General features: G+C 49.6%; 2 protein-coding genes across 24 annotated transcripts in view; one reads left to right on the forward strand and one right to left on the reverse strand.

Moving 5' to 3' along the window:
• LOC144124579 (coiled-coil domain-containing protein AGAP005037) overlaps positions 1 to 22433 on the reverse strand; it is a 489877-nt gene that overhangs the window by 244104 nt on the left and 223340 nt on the right. For all 23 annotated transcript variants that reach the window (XR_013313234.1, XR_013313233.1, XR_013313235.1 and 20 more), the window contains one exon: positions 5140 to 5279. Coding sequence is in view for 20 of the 23 variants with exons in the window: in XM_077657334.1 (XP_077513460.1) it covers positions 5140 to 5279 (140 nt within the window). In the remaining 3 variants the exon portion in view is untranslated. The remainder of the gene's footprint in view (positions 1 to 5139; positions 5280 to 22433) is intronic.
• Positions 14310 to 22433, forward strand: part of LOC144126338 (uncharacterized) — an 8388-nt gene continuing 264 nt past the window's right edge. The window contains exon 1 of the mRNA XM_077660409.1: positions 14310 to 15239. Coding sequence (XP_077516535.1) covers positions 14310 to 15239 — 930 coding nt within the window. The remainder of the gene's footprint in view (positions 15240 to 22433) is intronic.

Here is a 22433-nt window from a genome sequence, read left to right on the forward strand (position 1 = left end):
CAGAGGATTTCGACCAAGTGAAATCGAGTCTGCTAAAAAAGTACAGGCTGTCAGCGGAGGCGTTCCGTCGGAAGTTTCGGGAAAATGAAAAAGGCAGAAATGAGTCATATACAGAGTTTGCCTACAGGCTTATGTCAAACATGCAGGAGTGGCTCAAAGAAGAGAAAGCGTTTGGTGACCACGAGAAAATTCTGCAGTGTTTCGGGCTGGAACAGTTTTATAGTCGGTTACCTGAGAACGTGCGGTACTGGGTCTTGGATAGGCCAGACGTTAGTACAGTGGCTAAAGCCGCCGAGCTAGCCGAGGAGTTTGTGACGCGTCGGGCTCGCGGAGCTAAGGACGGTCAAAAGGGTGAATTTGGCTCCAAGTCTGAGAGGCCGAAGTTCACACCCATGAGAGCAAGGGGGGACACGCGTAGTGCGGATGCGAGTGAAAGCAGTCCGACCGAACGTAAGGAGACGGCGGCAGCCGAAGCCGAACGCAGAAAGCGGTTCGAGAGGAGGCAAGCGCGCGTGTGTTATACGTGCCAGAAGGCGGGTCACTTTTCGGCGCAGTGTCCAGAAACAAAAAGAGAAGTCGTGTGTTTGTCATTATGCAGCACTGACGAGAACATGAAGCTTCTCGAGCCTTACATGCGAGACTTCCTCGTGAACGGGAAAGAGTGCCGAGTGCTTCGTGATTCCGCAGCTACAATGGATGTAGTTCACCCCTCTTACGTAGAACCCGATATGTTCACGGGCGAGTGCGCATGGATCAAGCAAGCCGTGGAAGCTCACAGCGTGTGTCTGCCCGTAGCAAAAGTGCTCATTGAAGGACCTTTCGGAGCAATTGAGACGGAGGCCGTAGTGTCATCTAGGCTGCCCCCCCAGTACCCGTACCTATTTTCGAACAGGTCCGATCACCTCCTGCGCGAGAAGGGGCTTTTGTTTGGTGAGGCTAGCGTTCAGGCCTTAACCAGATCAGGAGTTCGGGAGCTCGCTGCAAAGGCGGTAGTTGCGGGGCCGACGTTGTCAAACAATGAGAAAGGGTCGGAGGCGCAGCAAGCTGATATTCAGAGCACGTCCGAACTGAATAAAATTGAGCCTGTAGCGTTGAAGGCACCAGGTACTGGAGAGGAAATGCCCGACAAGGGAAAGTTAGAAGAGCTTCCGGTCGAGCTTCCGGGACTAAGCTCAGTGACGAACAGGGAAGACACTGATCAGGTCATTAGTGACTTAATCATTAAAGCACCGCTGTCAGCTGAGCAGAGAACCGAACTACACCAACTCTTACAAGAGTTTCAAGGTCAGTTCTCTGAGAGGCCTGGTAGGACTTCTGTCCTTACTCATGATATAGAACTTACCTCGCCAGAGCCAGTACGATCCAAGGCGTACCGGGTGTCACCCCGCCAGCGCGATATTATGGAGGCTGAGGTAAAGAAAATGCTACAGCTCGGTGTTATTGAGGCGGGTGAGAGTGATTATACCTCCCCTTTGATTTTAGTTGAGGTACCGGGCAAGGAACCTCGTCCTTGCGTCGACTACCGCAGGCTTAATTCTATCACTAAGGATCAAATTTATCCGATCCCTAACATCGAGGAGCGCCTTGAGAAAGTTAGTAGCGCTCAGTTTATTTCCACCCTAGATCTTGTCAGGGGTTATTGGCAGGTTCCACTTACAGAGGAGGCTAGTAGGTATGCGGCGTTCATTTCACCAATGGGAACATTCCGTCCTAAAGTTTTGAGTTTTGGTTTGAAGAACGCGCCATACTGCTTTTCAAGCCTCATGGACAAAGTGTTGCGGGGACAGGAAGAATTTGCTTTACCGTATTTAGACGACGTAGCGATATTCTCCGCATCCTGGTCTGAGCATATGGCACACTTGCGGGCAGTGCTAACCCGCCTGCGCGAAGCGGGCTTGACAGTCAAGGCTCCCAAGTGCCAATTAGCACAGGCAGAGGTTGTCTACCTCGGTCACGTGATTGGACAGGGTCGTCGCCGCCCCTCTGAAATAAAGGTGGCCGCTGTGCGAGACTTCCCGCAACCGCGCACGAAGACCGATATTCGGTCGTTCTTGGGTGTCGCCGGCTACTATCAGAGGTACATCCCCAGGTACTCCGATATCGCGGCTCCCCTGACGGATGCTCTAAGAAAAACAGAGCCCCAAACAGTCGTCTGGAGCGAGACAAAGGAGAGAGCTTTTAGCGCCCTAAAGAGCGCCCTAACAAGCCAGCCTGTGCTACGATCGCCAGACTATACCAAAGGGTTCGTTGTTCAGTGCGATGCTAGTGAGCGAGGCATGGGCGTTGTACTGTGCCAAAGGGACAATGGAGAAGTGGAACACCCCGTCCTGTATGCTAGTCGTAAGCTGACCTGTCGTGAGCAGGCGTACAGCGCCACCGAGAAAGAGTGTGCGTGTCTCGTGTGGGCCGTTCAGAAATTGTCATGCTACCTAGCCGGCTCGAGGTTTATCATTGAGACGGATCACTGCCCTCTCCAATGGCTGCAGAACATCTCTCCCAAAAATGGCCGCCTCCTGCGCTGGAGCCTCGCTTTGCAACAATATTCCTTTGAGGTGCGTTACAAAAAGGGGAGTCTCAACGGTAACGCCGATGGCTTAAGTCGAAGCCCCTAACGTAGGAATCCGCCTCAAAGCTGTTGGTTACTGATGTTTTCTTCCTGAGGCAGGATTTTTAACATATTGCTTTTGTTTAGTGTTTCAAAGTGATTATGTGCTTTCTAGTGCAATTTTCCAATTTGTGGACGCGTTCTGAGTGCTGCTTGACTACTGTAAGGAACTAGGCAGTAGTATAAAAGGGGAAAGAGCCTGGCAGAGCTTAGTGAGGGTTGTCTCGTGCTTGCTGACTGAGCGGTTGCGTTTCGGCGTAGTTCTAACGCTTGCTGGGAACGAGCACAAAAATGGCAACTCTCCCGAAGTGACTTTACAGTGTCCTATGTGATCCTGAACCCGAGAACGAGGCCTTCTCTGTGCGCTGCGCTCAAGCAACGTCGAGGGACGATCGGTTTCGATTTCGAGCATCATCGAGCGACATCCCTCTGGACAGCGGATGCAGTCCCCTGACCATCGGGATCTCCTTCTCCCGGCGGGGCGGTCTGTTACGTCTCGCCTACCTACGACGCGCGGTATAGCCGGCGCGGATGCAACGGACGCCGCGGCTTCGTTCATCGCCGCCGCGACGCCTCCCGCCAAGCGCGTCCAGGCATGTTTCAGTGCCACGTGTCGTCGTGCGTGCGTGTGTGTGTGTGTGCTTGTTTTGCCCACGCTTGTCAAAGCGCGGCAGCCGGGGAGAGGAGCTCCTCAACTGGGAGGCGAGGAGGTCTGACCGGCGCCGGCCTGGCGGACGCGCCCGTCACGCCTGAACATGTTCAAGCGTCGCCGTATCGGATGACTCTTCCCAAGCCGTTCCCTCTTGCCCTCGACTCCGAGGGTATAAAAAAAGACAGCTGCGCCGGACGCGAGAGACTTCGATTCCTTCCTTCGAGTAACGTGGTCGCCCTGACCGGCTGCTCTTTTGCGATGCCAGAATAAACAAGTTGTTCTGTTGCCAGTCGAGTCATCCTTTGCCGGGACCTTCGGATGTTTCCAGCTTTGCCCCAGGCCGCCAGGCCAACGCTACCCTTGGGGCTTACAACCCAAATGCAACACAACCAATTGCCTTTAAAGGAATTTATTTATAAAGCAGCAGAAAAAACAACCATGCCGCCTGTGGGATCCGAACCCACGACCTCCGAATATCGCGTCCGGTGCTCTTACCAACTGAGCTACGGCGACGGCTGTCCAATCTGCTGCTTTCGTGGGTATTTATGTTTTGCGTGTAAGCGAACCTTGAGAGTGTTCACCAGCGCCACCCTCGTCCATAGCGGTGGACGTAGCACGTCCTGTAATACCGCAAGTGTGACGTAGAACGTCATCTAATGGCGAGAGCAGAAACTGTGCGAGAGCCCTCTTACGCTACCTATGGCATCAAGACTGCCAGAACCGAGACCCCCGTTAAGCTATCAGCAGACAAACAAATGAAATGAGGGGCTTGTTTGACAGACATATTAAGGAAACCAACAGTCACCGAAAACCCACGTGCATAGGTGAATTTTTTCTATTTTTTTTTAAATTTCTAGTGCCAATCAATTGCCTTTAAAGAAAATTATTTATAAAGCAGCAGAAAAAACAACCACCGGATCCCACCGGCGGCTTGGTTGTTTTTTCTGCTGCTTTATAATTTTCTTTAAAAGCAATTGATTCGCACTAGAAATAAAAAAATAGAAAAAATTCCTCTATGCACCTGGGTTTTCGGTGACTGTTGGTTTCCTTACTATGTTTGTCAAACGAGCCCCTCATTTCATTTGTTTGTCTGCTATGTGTGTGTGTGTGTGTGTGTGTGTGTGTGTGTGTGTGTGTGTGTGTGTGTGTGTGCGCGCGCGTGCGTGCGTGTGTGTGTGTGTGTGTGTGTGTGTGTGTGTGTGTGTGTGTGTGTGTGTGTGTGTGTGTGTGTGTGTGCGTGCGTGCGTGCGTGTGTGTGTGTGTGTGTGTGTGTGTGTGTGCGCGCGCGTGTGCGTGTGCGCGTGTGTGTGTGTGTGTGTGTGTGTGTGTGTGTGTGTGTGTGTGTGTGTGTGTGTGTGTGTGTGTGTGTGTGTGTGTGTGTGTGTGTGTGTGTGTGCGTGTGTGTGTGTGTGTGTGTGTGTGTGTGCGCGCAAAAGAACAATGGTTCAGACGTGAGAAGAGATAGTTTGAAGTTTCGGCCGCGGGAGCGGCTTCCTTTAGACGCAGGCTGGTCCCACGGCCGAGACGTCAATTAAGCTGTGTCTTCTCACGTATGAACCATCCTTGTTGTGTACATCAATAACCGAGCCCAAGCAAGACATTTCTACACACACACATACACGCCACACACATGTATACACACACATATTGTAAGGAAGAAAGTGTGGGCCACTCGGTGCTGTTAATAGCAATCGCTGGTGGCCAGGGCGCGAGTCCCGTACTGATTCTGCCGCCCGCCGGCTGTCCTGCGCCGTCCGATATATATATATATATATATATATATATATACGCACACACACAGTCGTGGACAGGCAAAGGAAAAACATAGTAATGGAAATAGCTTTTTTTCGTGCTTGTGGCACAGCGTGTGGTGTATACGCACCTGCAGCTCCATGATGGATCGCTGTAGCTGCTGCTCCTGCGTCTCCGGCAGCGAGTGCTGCCTCCTGGGCACGGGACGGCGAACCGTGTGTCCGGCCACGGCTCCGCCCACCCACTCCCCCGGGGGCTTGGTGCCCGAAGCTGTGGAAGAGAGGGAGAGAGAGAGAGAGGTTAAACAGATAAGCTCTGCACATCGCCGGCCATTTGAAGAAACTGTAACGTGTCTGACATCGAAATCAGTGACGCGTCATTAGAATAGCGCTATGACGTGCTTTATTTCCACGCCGACTCCATGGTGTCCACCTTTCTTTTTGTCTATTTAGATATATGACAGAGTGCATTACGGCAAACTGCGGAAAAGGACACGGAATAGGGATGAAAAAGAGGACAAGAGCTAAATCGCAAGTGACACCTTACTCCGGACACAACCAATAAATACAAACGATATTATTATGCCCATACGCATGCGCAGAAGGGCTTGAAATGACAGTTACCATTAAGCAATTCACGCGGGCTACGTCGCACCTACAGGTTCAAACTCTTTTTTCAGCCATCGAAATGGAAGGAACGCTTTTTTGCGCACTTCTCCATCATGCATGCTGCTTGAGCTCGCTCAGCTGGCTACTCTCCTTGAGTTGACCATCGCGGCATCTTTGATCGTTGAGGTCATATGATGTACCTGCACCAAGTACTCCCGACATATCCGACTCGTTCCCGGGGTTTACTGCTCTCGCGTGCTTGCAATGTGACCACTCACTGTCGAGTCGACAGGAGACCACGTGTCCTAAAATTTTGTATGACATGATCACAGACTCCATGGGCACGCCATTGAGCTGAATGGGTGGGACCAGAGAGGCAGCGGAAAGCGCTCGCTTGCCTGCAACAGTGTGCTACGTTAATCCGTCTATGTGAATCAGGACTCTTCGTAACCATCTTAGCGGATAGTTATTTATTTTAAATGCTGCCAGTCTCATCTGAGAGCATAGAAGGTGGGTGAACAACACTGACAAACAAGATAAATTCAAGCAGTGCACTCGTGAGTTGCATGACAGAAAATCAAAGGTGAACGTAAAGGAACAAGACAAGTAAAAATAAAACGTAAACACTAGAAAAAACGTCTTGGATTGCGAACACGCGTATACACGCGCGTATTTAGAAAAAAATTACATGTCTAGGAGTCAGTTGCGACATTTCATTGAGAAATTAAGAAAAAACAAACAACAGCAAAAGAGAGTACACCACCGAGATTGAGAAAAAATATATGTAGAGACAAACTTTCTTCACGACTAATTAACAGTTTACTGGATGATAGGTGTTCGAATATTTAAACGAGATGGCGTTATTGGTAAATAGGTATGAATTCTGTACGTGACGAGAACTGAGATAATGTGTCAATAATTGAGGGATCAAGGCGATTCCGTATTTCCATATTTCCACCGAAAAGCTTTAGTATTGAAGCAATGACGAGTTTTCTAACTCGATTTGGTGAAGCGAATACATTTTCTCTTTATGTTAAAAACGGCTCGCCACACGAATGCAGCGCGTAGGATATGCGCACCCCGATTTTCCCGTAGAGTGTCTCAGTATGACATGAGGCTCCTAACTGCAATATAGCATGGGCTTCTTCAATCCTCGTTGTCACTGTGAGAAGTTTTTTATTATGTAGAGAACTAAACGCCCTCTGGAGTTAGCTTGCTGACTCAGATTCCGGGACCAAGCCACTTCTTCGGTCGCAATAATGTTTTACCCGCCATTGTTCCACCTCACTCTGCCCGGTCTTTTGAGGTTTCCAGCATGCATTCAATACCCACTGTCATGAGAGCTTATCTACGGTTCTCAGTCGTTATCCAAGCGCTGTGGAGTTTCTAATGACACTTCTACTATCAGTTCCCCCATATCCTCGCTTTCTTTCTTCAATTTGTTAGCAGCATTCTAGTGTACACGCATAAAACTCGCTATTGATGTTTTTTATGGACTATCGTCTTAATGTACAGCCTGGATTTTTCCGTGCTCTTCTCCGAAATGATGTGTCACAGGTAGCTATGCGCAGTGACCGAACGCTCCGCGAGTGCTACCTAGGGCGATTAACAACTGGACGCCCCACTCCAGTTGTAGTCAACATAGTGCTGTGCGCGTGTTTTTATTGCTCCATCATGAACTAATCACGCGCATAACGTCTACACATTTCTTATTGTGTAAATAATTTTTGTGCACATCACCTCTCCCCCTATCCTTTCTTCTTGTCCCCTCAACTCTTTCATTTCATTTCTGCAGTCTGCCTGCTATCCTTCATTTCCGCTGCCCCAGCTCAGGTGCTTCAGTATCGATGGCAGATGCCGGGGCTAGCAAAAATGTTTTCCTCCCTTTTCATTATTATTTTAATAAAAACCACTTACTACTACTATTCCTGCCTTTCTGGCAGCCCACCCTTACTTTTTTTATCCTCCGTCGTCCTCCTTTCTATCTTAGCTGCCATCACAGCTGCATTGGCCGCCAGGAGGAGCCAGGTCAGATGTGCTAGCCGTACCGGCATTGAGAATGCGGAGGCGTGCCACGAGTAACCACAAAGGACAGACAACCTAGATTAGGCGAGGCCCAAACGGCGCGCTGAGAGGAATGCGAGTGTTGAGGGCAAAGTACGGGGCGTCCATGGGATGACACCGACAGAGCAACGGGCTCCGAGAGACGCCGCGAAGTTCCCGCCTTGGATTTCCAAGAAGGCAGCCGCCACAGACGCAACAGCGACACAACAACTGCCGTCCGAGTGCGGTATAAATTCCCCTGTCACCGAGCGCAGCCGGCCATGAAGCCAGCTCCCGGAAGTGAGGGACACGAGCGTCGAGGGGAGGACCCGACGCGAGCCGCTTGGGATGTACCTCGTGGCGAACGGTGCCTAGAGTGCGCGGGAGGGGAAAGAGGGAATCGGTTCAGGCCCGCGCCTGGAGCCCAGTCGCTCTCTCTCGGCCCTCCCAAAAATAGCTGCTGCCCGGGCGGTCGCCTCCTTCTTTTCTGTCTATGACCGCAAGACGGATGGACCCGGCCTCCCGGCCTTTAGACAGTTCTGTGCAGTCCCGCCAGGCAGGACAGGCTGGCAGAAGCAGCGCAGTGACCCGACATATGAAAGACGCCAGCAGGTGCAGAGGTGCAGGGGGACCTGCAGATATTTCTTCTGCTCCCTGAAGAAGGATGAGGCTATTGTTGCAAATAAGATAACCTGGCAAAAAGACTGCGCGATGACGGTCTCGTTTGTTCTGGCTCACCAAGTGGAAGACACAATGCCGGCGACAAGAATATCTGAATGACAACTGCATTCGTTTACGTATGAAGAGACTGCAGTTCTCGCAAATGCAGATGCCCTTTAGACGACTTTCGTCGCCACTTGGCTATGTCATCTTCATTAAACTGCTCATTAACTTTAATTTCTCTGGTCATTCCTTGTAAGCGCTATTACGTCGGTGGACGCGTGTTCTGGAGGGCGCAACTTCAGAATTAATAGCACGCTCTTGGAAGGGCCCGGAAGGCAGTTTACCGACAAATACACCTACCGGTATACCAGAACCCGCAGTTAGGCAGCGGTGCCCAATCCGCTCAGTGGCGCAGTAGTTTAAACATCCGTATCGTCTGCGAAGCTGCGAGTTCATTCCCCGGTGCCGCCGGATACTCACTGGTTTTCGGACGAGAACAAACTCTCTCCTGCCCTGGTGCTCGGCCCCTCTGGGTTTAAATGTTCGGAAAAAGGGATTCTCGACCCCGCCTCGGGTAGACCAAAAACATAAGTCACCCGCGCTGCTCTCTATTGAAGCTGTCCTTGCGTGATTAAAATCAACTCATGATTCATAGCTAGGGCATCAAACCCGATAGAAATAAGGCGGACACATGCGATGCGTCATAAAGGTTCAAAAGACGGCACTTTCACTCCGTTCACCTATAGAGCCGGGGCAGGTCACGGTCGCCGCGTCCGTGCCGCACTGCACGCAACTTCTCCGGAACAGCAGCCACGGAAGTTAGCAAAACAAGAGAAGCATGCACCGCGGCGGCTTTCGCGTGGCCCCGCTTCAAGGACCTCCCAAAACGGAAGCCGCTCCCATTGAGCTCCTGCGGCGTGAGGCTCAACACGCCGCTGCGGCGCACAACCCGGCCGCCAATTGAGTCACCCCGGGACAGGCACGCGCCTGCCTTCTCGCATGGCACGCAGCCCTGCAGCCGAATGTCTCCGGCGTTACGTCAGCTGTGCTATGGGGGATACTGTATCCAGCGCGCAGTTTCATTCACACAGGAGAAGGATGGGCGACAGTGCAGAACGGTTACGGGCCAACAAGAACTCAGCTGCGCAGAGCGCACTATACCACAAGATATGCCCCACACGGTACAATAGCGAATACATGTGTCTGTCTGCTATGGAGCCGCCGCTACGTTGTACCACACAATACGGGGTGCAGGTCTATCCCCACAATGCCTAGAATATTGAGCAGTGCGAGGACTCTCTAGCCGACTCGGATGAGCAGCTTCAGCTCACGCTGGTACAGCGAGCCAGAGCCGCAGCGGACGCTAACGGACTCCTGGACCAAGAAATGCCGACCACTCATCATCATCAAAGGCTTCTCCCCTGTCTCCCCAATTAACCCTGTTCTTTGCCAGCTGCGGCCACCGTATCCCCGCAAACTTCTTAATCTCATCCGCTCACCTAACTTATTTCCTTCTCATGATCCGGATCAGCGGTCATTACCTGCCCTATGTAGACGTGTTCTCTTACCGGTTCCACTACCTCGATGCCAGTTGTGAACTACTGTTTCCTTGCTATAGACTGTGGAACATTACGTTGTTCTCCTGCATGTTAATCTTCAGACTCAACATTTTAGCCCCCACGTTGTTCTCCTGCATGTTAATCTTTAGACTTTAGACGAGAACTAGGTGTGGGATTCCTTATTAATCAAGATATATCTGGCAACAAACAGGAATTCCATAGCATTAACGAGATGGTAGCAGCTATCGTAATTAGGCTCAATAGGAGGTGCAACGTGAAGGTGGTGCAGGTCTATGCGCCTACAATCAGCCACGATGACCAGACCGTTGAAAGCTTCTATGAAGACGTGGAATCTGCAATTAACAAAGTAACACCACTTTACACTGCACTGATGGGCGACTTCAATGCGAAAGTGGGCAAGAAGCAGGCTGGCGACCAGGCGGTAGGCGACAATGGAATAGGCTCTAGGAATAGCAGGGAAGAGTTATTAGTAGGGTTTGCTGATACAAACAATTCACGGATCATGAATACCTTTGTTCGGAAACGAGAGAACGGGAAGTGGACGCGGAAGAGCCCCAACGGTGAGACGCTCACCCTGCCGTCGCGCCGACCACTAATCCCTCAACAAACTCTTCCTAGCCCACTGCCCTTAACACTCATCGCCGTAAATAAATTTTGTCAATCAGTCAATCAATCAACCAATCAATAAATCTGCAGCGGACGTAGAAACAGACTGGTGTTTGGGAAGACTGTCCTGCATCGGCGTGCGCCCCCCCCCCCCCCCCCATACCCGTGAAATTCCTAATCTCACCTCACTGTCTGGTGTGCAGAAAAAAAAATGCATCACAATTACACGAAAAATGAGCAGATGGAACAAGGACACAAGAAGAAGACAGACGATAACAACAAGCCCGAGCTTTCAACTGACGTTTAGTACAGCTCCCTTCTGAATATATCCAAGCGCACTGTTCTAAAAGACAAACATATCTGGCACGTGAGTTGCCTAGTTGCTCTTGACACGTTTCAGCACACTTGTCAGAAGAGTAAGGGCGCGAAGCCAACTCTGAATGCGAGATTTGGTCAGCAAGTCCTTGAAGGAAGTCATTTTTTGCTCACGCGATGACTCTCCTTGGCGAGGTAGATTGAGGAGCACTCGGTACGAGGCACTCGTTCGTTCGGACGCTGGCCGCGGAAGCGCGAGGCACGGCGAACGCCAGGTGGCTTCGGCACGTGTCACATGATCAGCTTTTATGGCGTCCGCTGTCCACCTTTCGGGGCGAGTTTACTCATAGTTAAACTTACAACGATGCGCCCAGCAACAAGCCGTAAATCCGGTAGGCGCGAAGGAAATACCTTCAGCAGGTCGTCTTAAGATTTCCCTCTATCGCTAACAACAACCGCACAGAGGCTCTGGACACTGGTCTCTTTCTGGCCCCAGTTACTCGAGCGTTACGAGAGGCCCATAGCCTCTCGTAACGCTATTAGATAAAGTTACCTTCTGCCGCGTATTTCCGCATTTTCGGAAAGCGATGCACTACCGTGAATGCTTGTGTGATGGCTCTGCGAGCTTGCTGTCAGTCATAAAAACGTGAATATCGGCGCGGTTATATACAAATTTCTCTCAGCGAGGCAATGCAGTGTACTTAATTTTGCGCGCCTCAGAAAGGGACCTATATCCGCTTTCCACGACCGAATTCCTACCACAGAACCCCACGTATTGAAAACGGAGGCTTCCTGTAGCGTTTGAAAACAGCGACGGCTCATAGTTAGTTTTAAAGTTATGCGAATATTCGTATAGAGAATCGAGTATTCTCCTATCGAATTCGTCGAACGAATGAAACAATTCGTGTCCAAAATTATTTGAAGCGAATCGAGTATGTTGTCGAGTTTTCTAATACTTTTCGAATAACCGTCACAAAGTTCGAATAAGACACGCCGTTGTTTTTTTCAACGACTGTTTAAAAAACAGGGCGCACTCCGACGGCGCGCGGGATGGAGCATACGTATGGCGTCGCGACGCAGCCCATTCGAGGCGCGGCAATCATAACGCTCACACGTGACCTCGAAGATTAAACGAAGCGGCAGGGATCATGCAGGTTTGGCAAGACCCTGTCCTCATGCCCGAACTCGAAGACCCTGGGTCAAACGTAGCTCTCGCCCCTCTCATCTACTAAGGTGTAGCCCTGCTTTCTGTCCCAGTCGTCCCGAGTATCACAAAGTAATTCCTCCCCGTGTAAAATCACGGCCATAAAGTTAATATACTGGCTTCGTGTTGCGTACTCCTCAATGGAGATTAGCGTTGCAGCTTTCTACAGCTATAACGATAAGTACATAGGTAGCACCGCCACACCACAGTGCTGCCGCTACCAGTTCCTTGTATCGCATCGCACAATTGATCCTTTTATAGGAATATTCACTACTTCTGCGAATATACGCAAAAATATTCTTGTCCGACTCGGTTTTCTGAATTCGCTTTCGGTTCGCTTTTGATAAAGTGCTATCCACACGCACCCCTAACTCTCGAAAAAAAAAGATTATAGTCATAGGCCAATTTCGGTAGCGTATATTTGCTGCAGAAGGCTAATATTTACATAGCTAAAGGGAACCTTTCCAAGGCGGTTTCTTTCTGCTGTTTGTTGTCGTAACATTCGCTTCGACAGAACGAGAAAGAACGTGTTTAATGAAGGCTGAAGTCCGTTGTTATGAAGGCCGCTCTAACGTGCTTGTCCATGCGGAGCTTCCTGGTATATGGTTGCGAATACGCTCCGCATAACGACCCCAGCTCCAGGCCGCAGTTGCATGAAACGACAAAAATATATTCGACTGCGCCAGGCATAGAAGCCAAAGAATCAAATAGTGAGAAAGGCTTTTGAGGCGCCTGTACAGTAGAATGCAACAATAAAACACCACACATTCTGAGAGAGCGAACTTTTCAGTCGTTCAGTTCCAGGAACGTATTGGGGCGCGTTTCACCTTTCACTAACAGCCGTATAGGATTCCCCAACTGCCCATTCAGGAAGGATTGGTCAGGAAAGGCGACAGGCGTGAAATCTCCTGGCCTTAAAAGAAGCCTCAACTTCTAGAGGAAGCCAATCAGGCAGGCGGGAGAACGGTTCGGTGGACTTCGGCTCTAATCCTCAGAAGGGGTCCTCAAGAAGTTGGTCTTTTTTTCCCAAACGGCTGCGGCCGGCCTCGCTTTCGTATCCACTCTATTAAGAGCTATAAACTAGTAGCGAAGCCAAGACAAATACATCGTTTTATTTCAGTGCTGCTGTTGAGGGCAGCTCTTCCGATTCAGAGAGGAATGATACTTCAAGCACAAGAACGATTTTATCGCCGCAGACCACCCTGCACGGCGCGCAGAGGGTATAGAGAGAGTTCCGCCCGTTGAAGAGGCCCTCTCCAGCTTTTTACACGGCATCTGATTTCCCGCCTCTCACAGCCTAGCCCTCATATCGTTCTCACAAAAATTACGGAGGACACTTAACACTACTAACGCGCTTTTAAGGCGAAAGCAGTGATTTTTAATTTATATTTTTCCTCCTTCCTTTATACTTTATAACCACACACCTATGCAACACACAGGCAGGCATAAGGCAACGCATACATGCGCTAGGCTCATCTTTATTCGCAGAGAAGCAACGCGGTTTAGTGGCCTTTAGAAAACGCGCACCCTGGACCGCGACGCTAAACTTCTTGTTTCAGCCAGAAGCCATTTTAGTGGAATGATGCTCCAACTCAGGGACATTTATGATGAAAGGGACTTTCTACCGGACTGGTCCCCCAAGCGGTCGAAATTATTCCGGAGCCCTCCACTACGGCACCCCTTTCTTCCTTTCTTCTTTCACTCCCTGCTTTGTCCCTTCCCTTACGGCGCGGTTCAGGTGTCCAACGATATATGAGACAGATACTGCGCCATTTCCTTTCCCCAAAAAAACCAATTATTATACCGGACTGGCCCGCCGCGGCGGCTCAGTGGTTAGGGCGCTCGACTACTGATCCGGAGTTCCCGGGTTCGAACCCGACCGCGGCGGCTGCGTTTTTATGGAGGAAAAACGCTAAGGCGCCCGTGTGCTGTGCGATGTCAGTGCACGTTAATGATCCCCAGGTCGTCGAAATTATTCCGGAGCCCTCCACCACTGCACCTTTTCTTCCTTTCTTCTTTCACTCCCTCCTTTATCCCTTCCCTTACGGCGCGGTTCAGGTGTCCAAAGTATATGAGACAGATACTGCGCCATTTCCTTTCCCCAAAAAACCAATTATTATTATTATACCGGACTGGTTCCGGCTGTCTACCTGTGCCACCCTTTTAGATGTGTTGTTTTCTTCGAAGCTAGCGCAGTGCAGTCACCATGTTGCGTGCTTTGTAGATAATCTGTATATAGCCGCTTTCTGTGGGCACATAACTTCCCGTAGTAAATACCACAATGGAGGAAAAAAGTTTTGTGGCCAATGCCATTCCGCTTCCGGTCACGGTCGTGAAAGGAGGAAGGCAGGGTGGCTCTTCGCGAGCTGTGAACACGGCCGATGCTGGCCGCGGAAGATCGTTTTTGGACGGTTTGAAAGACTGCAGGATTGATCTGCCGCCCCTGCCTACCGGAGAAGGACTGAAAACAATGGTTGTTCTTCACTGCGACACCGCTGGAAGGCCTTGCAGGATTGAAGATTTCCGCCAGCCGATGAAAGAAGCCGGCGTCATCGAACAGGTGGGCGGCATCGGAGCACAGCAGATGTCGCACGCCTGGGTAGTAAGCTTCCGCAGCGAAGAGGCCAAGCTCGACACAGGGCATATCACTGTTAAAGAGAAGACTTGCGTAGTTTTTGACCCTGAAAGGCACGAAGTGCGGCTGAAGGTGCATTGGTGCGCCTTCAACGTGAGCAACGAAACTCTGTGGCGGGCGTTCGCTGATTACGGCGAAGTGAAAGAAGTCTCGAGCGATAGATGGAAGACCGGAGTGTTTGAAAACGCTGACTCAACTACTCGAGTTGTGCGGCTGGTTCTACGAGAAGGTGCAAGCCTCGAGCGCCTACCCCATCAGATGCGCATCGGAAACGGGACAGTGTTAGTCCTCGAGCCTGGGCGTACGCCGATATGTGTCCGCTGCCGCAACACAGGCCACGTTAGGCGTGACTGCAAGGTGCCCAAGTGTAGCCAGTGCCACGCGTACGGGCACGAAGAGGCTGAATGCATGAAGTCGTACGCCCGCGCGGCTGGGCGAGGAACACTCGGCGAAAATAGTGAGTTGCATATGGACGAGGTTGAAGTTGAGCAGGCCGCCTCCAACCCAGTGGTCGAGACCATAACGGCTGCATTACAAGAAACCAAAATCGAGAGTCAAGACCAGACCGACAGTATGGTGCGTCCGTTCAGCAGCCGATACGATGTTTGCGTGGCTCATGCGGTGGCTACTTCGGCAGGGCGCATTCTTTTGATCCGCCAGTCTCTGGGAGCGATTGTGGAAATAGTTCAGACTTGCATTTTCGGTCGTCGGATTCTCTGTGACATGACATTTGCTGGTCTGGAATGGCGAGTCATCTGTATTTATGCGCATGCTAACGTGGAAGAGAGGCGAAAACTTTTTGAGACAGTTGGAGACTATTGTGATACAGACCGTCTGGTCGACTTATTTGGCGTTTTCAACTGCGTAAGCATGGCACGCGACAAGACCAGTTCGACTCCCCATAGTGATGCGAGTACTGCCTGTTTGAGTGACTTAAGGGATCGCTGACATCTCGAAGATGTTGACGAATGTCTCGGGTGTGGTTCCGGCGTTCGTTTTGCCCATTTCCAGGGAACGAGTCACGCACGTTTGGATCGGGCGTACATATCTGCCGAACTGATACCATTCTGCGCCAAATACTTCGTACAACCAGTGCCGTTTAGTGACAGTTGTCTTGTTGTCTTCCATGTTGAGAAAAGAAAAGGAACGAAAAGCAAATTCGTGTGGGGAAACTGGAAACTTAATGAGAAGCTGCTGAAAGATGATATCTTTACGGAACGTGCAGCGTCGGTGATACGCGAACTGCAAATCGAGGACAATGAAATTCTAGGAGTGAAGTGGGAAACATTGAAGCAGGCAATGAAAATGACAGCTATTAAATGATCGTGCGATATAAAGCAAAAAAAAAGAGTGAAGGAAAATGTGCTTATAGATGACGAGGTTTTGGACAGCGCAAGAGGGAAAGCAGCCAGGAGCATGCATCGAAGAAATTCGCTCCGTTAAGGGGAAGCTAGAGGCGATAGATACGGAGCGGTATCAAGGAGCGATCGTGAGGGCGAGGGCACTGCGCCTGATATCGGGCGAAATTCCCACGAAACGAGCTCTCGGCTTGGAAAAGAGGATGCCCACAAGAATGGCATACTGAAAATAGAGTGGAAAGGTGTAACGTACTCCGATAAAACAAATATAAAGAGGCATTTTATGACTACTGTAGCAGGCTTTTTGGCTACATGAAAGCAAGAACCGTAGACTTTAAAAACCATTTCCTGTCCTTAATGCCGAAGCTTAGTGATGAAACGAAAGAACGGTTACAAGTGCTTATTTCAACCGAAGAAGTGGGGATAGCCATACAAGACCTCAACCCTGGAAAGTCTCCGGGACCAGATGGTCTAGTAGCATCGCTCTATAAGGCATTCGAGAATGATTTTGCGAAAGTTCTGGCTGCGTTGTTTAATGAGACTTATGACAAGGATATGATTCCCCCATCATTTCTAACAGCCCACACAATTTTAATACCAAAAAGCGACGATGAAACTAGACTGCGAAAAGTTACCGCTTACCGACCAATTTCACTGACGAATGTAGATTATGAGATGTTCACAAAATATTCTGGCTAAACGACTCCAAACTGTAACGCTAGAATTAGTAGGGCCACATTAGACCTTTGGTATTAAATGTCGCACCATATATACCAACATCCACACAGCCCGGTCTGTGCACGAGTGTTGCGACGTCATGCATGAAAGCATCGCAATGCTCCAGCTTGATCAAGAAAAAGCCTTTGACAGGGTGCCACATGACCTCTTGTTCTCTCTGTTAGAGCACGTGAATGTCGGGCCATTCATTTGCCAGGGCATAGCCATGGCGTACAGGGGATGCACGACGCGATTGATACTGAATAAAGTGGTGGGTGCGCGCATCCGAGCGCAACGCTCTGTGCGTCAAGGTTGCCCCCTGTCACCATTGCTATTTTGTTTGTACATTGAACCCTTTTGTTTGAGCATAATTCAAAGCAGCAGTATTCATGGTTTTCGTCTGCCTGCGGCCGAGGTCCGGGTTCTCGCGTATGCAGATGACATTGCCGTATTTTGTGCTGACTACGAAAGCGTTCGTGTTGTGGTTGAAACTGTGAAGAACTTTTGTTCTGTGTGTGGGAGCGCTGTGAACTGGGCTAAATGTTTGGGGTTCTGGCACGGCAATTGGGCCACAACCAAAACAGTTTTCGCGAACATGACTTCGACAGTAACCCCAGTAAAATATTTAGGAATGCCGCTGGAGAATTATCGCAACAGTGTGCCATATTGGAAACGCGAAGTTGCTGAAGTGCGTGAGAAGGCCGACAGGCTAAAAGGCTTCAGTTGGTCTATTTTCGCGCGTGCCACAATATGTAACATAATTTTCGTAACCAAGGTTTGGTATGTTATGCAAGCAATTCATTGTTCTCGAGTCAATGTGCAGAAGTTGCACTGGATTGTTGCGGTTTTTGTATGGGGAAGCACTTGGAAGCGGGCACGGCGAACCAATCTGCTTCATCGTGTTCGCTCTGGACGACTAGCTTTGGCGCATGTGCATTTGCGCCAGTTGGTGAATCGATCTAGGTTCTTTCGGGACGTGAATGACCCCTTTCTGCGAACTGTGTGTCAGCTTAGGTTGGGTAGGCTCTTGCTAAATTTAGTTGTTAGTTCGACGACTATGCAAGGGGAATTTTCGGCTTCCTTAGAGAGGTGTACAGTCGGGGACAAAAAGCATCTGGACCACGCGTTCCTCAAACTAAGCCGATAGCTCTACTATTAGCCGGCGGCTGGAGACCACACTATTGTGGGGCGGAAATAACATAATTCTGGCTTTCACCTCCAAATGTGTGGTCTCCAGCAGTCAGCTAATAGGAGAGCTATCGGCTTTGTTTGAGGAACGCGTGGTCCATAGACTTTTGTCCCCGACTGTACATGGCATATTGCGTCTTGCAAGAGCGATTTTCAATGGTATATTTGTCAGCTGCGTCGCGAAAGAAACTTTATAAGGACCTGAGTGATGTCTTTCATCCGGTCCAATTGTGTACAGGTGGTTGCACTGTGCAGGTTCAAGGCAGACAGTTCTAAAACGAGTGAAAAGCATGGATGTACCAGTTGGAGTTAAAGTTCCGTTTTAAAGCTCCATACGAACACTTTTGAAGTCAAGACGTATCTAGAAGAGAAGGGTTTTTTCTGCCTTGGGGAAACCATTGTTTCACATGCCGAAAGCAGGAAACTATTGAACGCGTCTTCTTAGATTGCTGAGAAGCCTTTTTCTATTGGGACATTCTACAACGCACGATTAAAAAAGACTTACCGGTGGATGCTTTCGGAATCAGATTTTTGCCTGTTGACAATGAAGAAGGGGTTCCTTTCGACTTGATCATGATATTGTGCCTGCAGAGTATTTGGCGATCCAGGATGGCAGTCAGACATGCAGACATTGACGCGAGGCCGATAGAAGAGTATTTTCGTGAATCTGTTGGAGGAGTTATTGAAGGCCACAAGATACAAGAACCAGTGCCTGAGTGGCTTCCGAGAATAGAAGCTTTGTTATACATGCGCGAATATTAATGTGCTCACGTAACCCCAAGTGCGGGTGACGTATTTTTAGCATGTGTGTTGTGTTCTTCGCGTGGACTGGTTTGCAAAAAAGACGTGTTGAAGTCGGCAATAAAGAAAAAAAATGGCGGTGGTATAGCCCTGGTTAAACCTGGATTGACGCGATAGCTACATCTGGCCGAGTGGAACCAGCTCAGTCGAATTGCAAGGTCAGTCTTTCGCCGCTCCGTTTCGCAGGGCGTTCCTCCTTCACCTTCATCCCACTTGACACGGCGCATGCGCACAGCTGTTGCGCGCCGCGCCGCCGCCGGCAGCAGCAGCTGCTCCGCAGCACGTGACCAACGGCCTCACCACGTGACCAACCACGTGACCAACGGCGCCGCCACGGAGCTCAAGTGGTGCCACGCTGAAGGGTCCAAGGGGTGGCGTAGTGCAGCTGTCGCTAAAAAAAAGTGTTGTGGCCTATGGGTTGCGTGCTCGCCTCGCAATCTGCAGGTCCTGGGTTCAATTGCTCACACATTCGTAGGAATTTTTTTCTCTTTGCTCATGACGACATTAGAGGTGTTGTGAACCACTTTTCCTGGATGCCGACAATTTCGGTTCATCAGAAACACGTCCCCTTCTTGAGTATCTCAAAAACTGTAGAATGTGTAAGAATTATTCGCGTACAAATCAATCCTAAATTATTAGTTGCTTGCGCAATGAAACTCGTATGAAACATGATATTCACCGCGGGAACAACTGTTTCACAACATGTTCCTATTCTTCAGGTTAAGAATGATGGAAACGGAGTGGGCGGGAAGGAGGTGGGGGAAATTTTCAGCGATTGAAAGATTGCGTGAACGACAGACAGAAAGCAGAGAGCAAACACAAACAAGACGGTTGAGAATAACCACGCGGGAAGTGCAAAAAGAAAACGCAGCCTCTGGTTATCCGTTGTGAGGCTACATTTCGAAGAAGCAGCACAAAGGCAGACAACTGACAAGACGAAGAAGGAAGGACTTCCTTCCGCGTCGTCCCTCTTCGTCTCGTCCAGTGTGTTGTTTTGAGATAGCTCATCAAAGTATGGAAGACCAGTGTTGATGTCATATATTACCCTATATAGCTGTGCAAGCTTGGTGCGCTTTTTTTTTCGAGTTTCTGTCGAGGTACGGCTCTTACACGAAGGTGACGTTTTACCAATCAGTTTTGCGACTAGTGCCGAAACTAGATCATGCGCATCCAGCTTGTGCCAAGAATCGTATTTTAAGAAAAATCTGGGCCTCCTAGGTCGATCATTAGTGGAGGTAACGCGGTGAAAGTCGGAGTATACGACTACCAAACGGAGCCGCACGCTATAACCCAGGCCACTATGGCACTTTATCACCAAGTGTCACGTTATGCCAAGCTCCTCGCAAAAGCGAGTAGCAATGCAATGCGGCGCTCGACCGTAGCTTGCGACCAGTGCGAGACCCCCGAGGCGACTTTCGCCTGTTCTAATTTCCCGATCTCTTCGTTCCCGAAGGCTTCGCGGAAATCAATCGTGCATTTATTTTAATGTGAGGTGATTGCATTACTATAGTAAAACCAATAACGGTAGCCGGCCAATAAAGGTAAGCGGCGGCTAGCTCAAAAGCCTGTTCCAAAGTATATATTCGGCTGTGGCTTGGATGCGAAGCACGCTAGGCCTATAGGACATCCGCTATCACCCGGCACGCTTTCCCGCGGTCGTGGCTGCAGAGAAGCATACCGCTACCGTGGGCACGCCTCATCCTAGTTTTTTTCGGGCAGCAGGCGGACGTTGTGATAACGCTTTTATCTTTTCTGGTGGGAATGCCCAACACGTAAAACGAGATCAGCAACGCCAAGGCGTTGCCGCATAGCATAATGTAGCCTCCGTAACAGCCGTCGCCGCCGGGCCGCTCCCCACAAAACGTCTCGCGAGAATAAAATTATACAAGGGTGAGATGGAATTGCTGTTTTCCTACTTTTTTTTCATATTATCGGCCCAGTTGGGGGGGGGGGCACTTACACGAGCGATACGGTGATCTGTCTATTCGGGCCAGCACGACAGTTAGCACGTTTCACAGCTGAAGGTCACGGTTCCGAGCACAGCAGCAGATTAGACAGTGTTTTCACAGTTTATGAATTATTTTGTTCTAGCGAACACGTGGGTCCCTCGTCATTATCTCCCCATTTTTTTCGTTTTTTTAGCGCGAAAAGCTGCCCTTTCTTGAAGACGAGAAGCCCGCAATTAAAGAAAAGAATTTGTCTTTCACCTCAGGGTATCCCAATTCATGACCCTAAGCTTGACGATTTATGAACGCGCCGCTTGATTGGATCGGCCGCCAGTGACGACAGCACAGCGGGCTTCTGTCCTCCTTTCTGTGGTTTTTCATACTTCGAGTACCATGCACTCAATTACTCACAGGTAATTTTAAAGAATACAGGCCGCCCTGTAACATAGTTTTTTTATTACGTTCTGTAAGTTGTTATAAGTAAAATACACTAACGAGGGTCAGTTTTTTCATTACGTTCTGTAAGTTGTTATAAGTAAAATACACTAACGAGGGTCTGCTTATTAACATGTCCCAAAAAAGTCAGCGGCCGTAGTGAGGGAAAGACGGTGGACCGCACCGTGTATTGGACGTTTAGCTATTTTCTGTTCTGTTAAAGACCTGCTCTTAGCCATATGTGTATTTTTGCAAATCCTTGAAAGGTAATTTGGAGATGCATACTAATTTCATATTAGAGTTAATGAGACAGAATTGAAAGACACCAAAAAATATTGCATTGCGAAGAGAAGAAAATTGGGGCCTTGACACCCTTTCAACAAATGCTCTTGTTGGCAGTCGTAGCGTCTCTAATGAGAGTTTTGTGAAGGCAGGAATTGGCTGAGTGACGCCAGACCTATGGAAAGAAGGTCTCTTCTGCGTGTAGTGCGTGTACACTTGCGACGCAGTGGACGTAGCGGCAGTAGCAGGCTAGGTTAATAATACGTAGGTTAATAATGCCCGAATCACGTGATCGCCTCCGATCAATGAAAGTGCAGCACTCACGAGTTCACTCGGAGTCCACCGGAGAGCGTCGCGTGCGACTGTGTGCCAAGCTGTGCGGATGAAACATTTCTTTTTCCGCGCGAATCGTTCACGCTGACATGAACTGAATACCGTCGTTTGGCTTTATTTCTTCTCTGCTCTCTTTGGAAGTCTCGGCTACAGTGACCTTCTTCGACATCTGAAAGTAACTCAAAACTTAAAAAAAGTAAATTAAAAGTGCTGCCAGTGTAATCTGCGGCCGTTGAAAAAAATCAACGGGAAATGCCCCTCGAAAGAAAGTTATATGCGATGAAAGGATGGCGCGTGGCCCATGTGCGGAAAGAAAAAGTGGTATTCGATCGAACGGTAGCGACAAACTTGCCGCTTACCCTGACAGATGGCGCCACTGCCTGCGTGAGAACCAACCACGCCGTCTCGCAGCCAGCGCCATGGCAACGCTGCACAACGGCGCTGACGCATATTTTAAAGCAGTGCGGAGCCCTCCGGTGGCAAATAGGTAGGCTAACGTGAGGCGTCTAGTAAGCTTTGGGTGTTCAAAAATAGCCAAGGCGTAGTTGGTTCGCTGAGAGTAAAAGTAAGTGGATAAGAGTGGTAAGTGAGAGAGGATTACATGGAGACTAAACGAAATCAGCATATCGGTTCGGAAAGGCTCGTAGCATGTATATGTGTTGCCAAGATGACAACAGACATTACGCTCAATCAAATGAGGAGCTCCTATG

Source organism: Amblyomma americanum, chromosome 3 (assembly GCF_052857255.1).
Source record: "Amblyomma americanum isolate KBUSLIRL-KWMA chromosome 3, ASM5285725v1, whole genome shotgun sequence".
NCBI classification, from domain to species: Eukaryota; Metazoa; Arthropoda; class Arachnida; order Ixodida; family Ixodidae; genus Amblyomma; species Amblyomma americanum.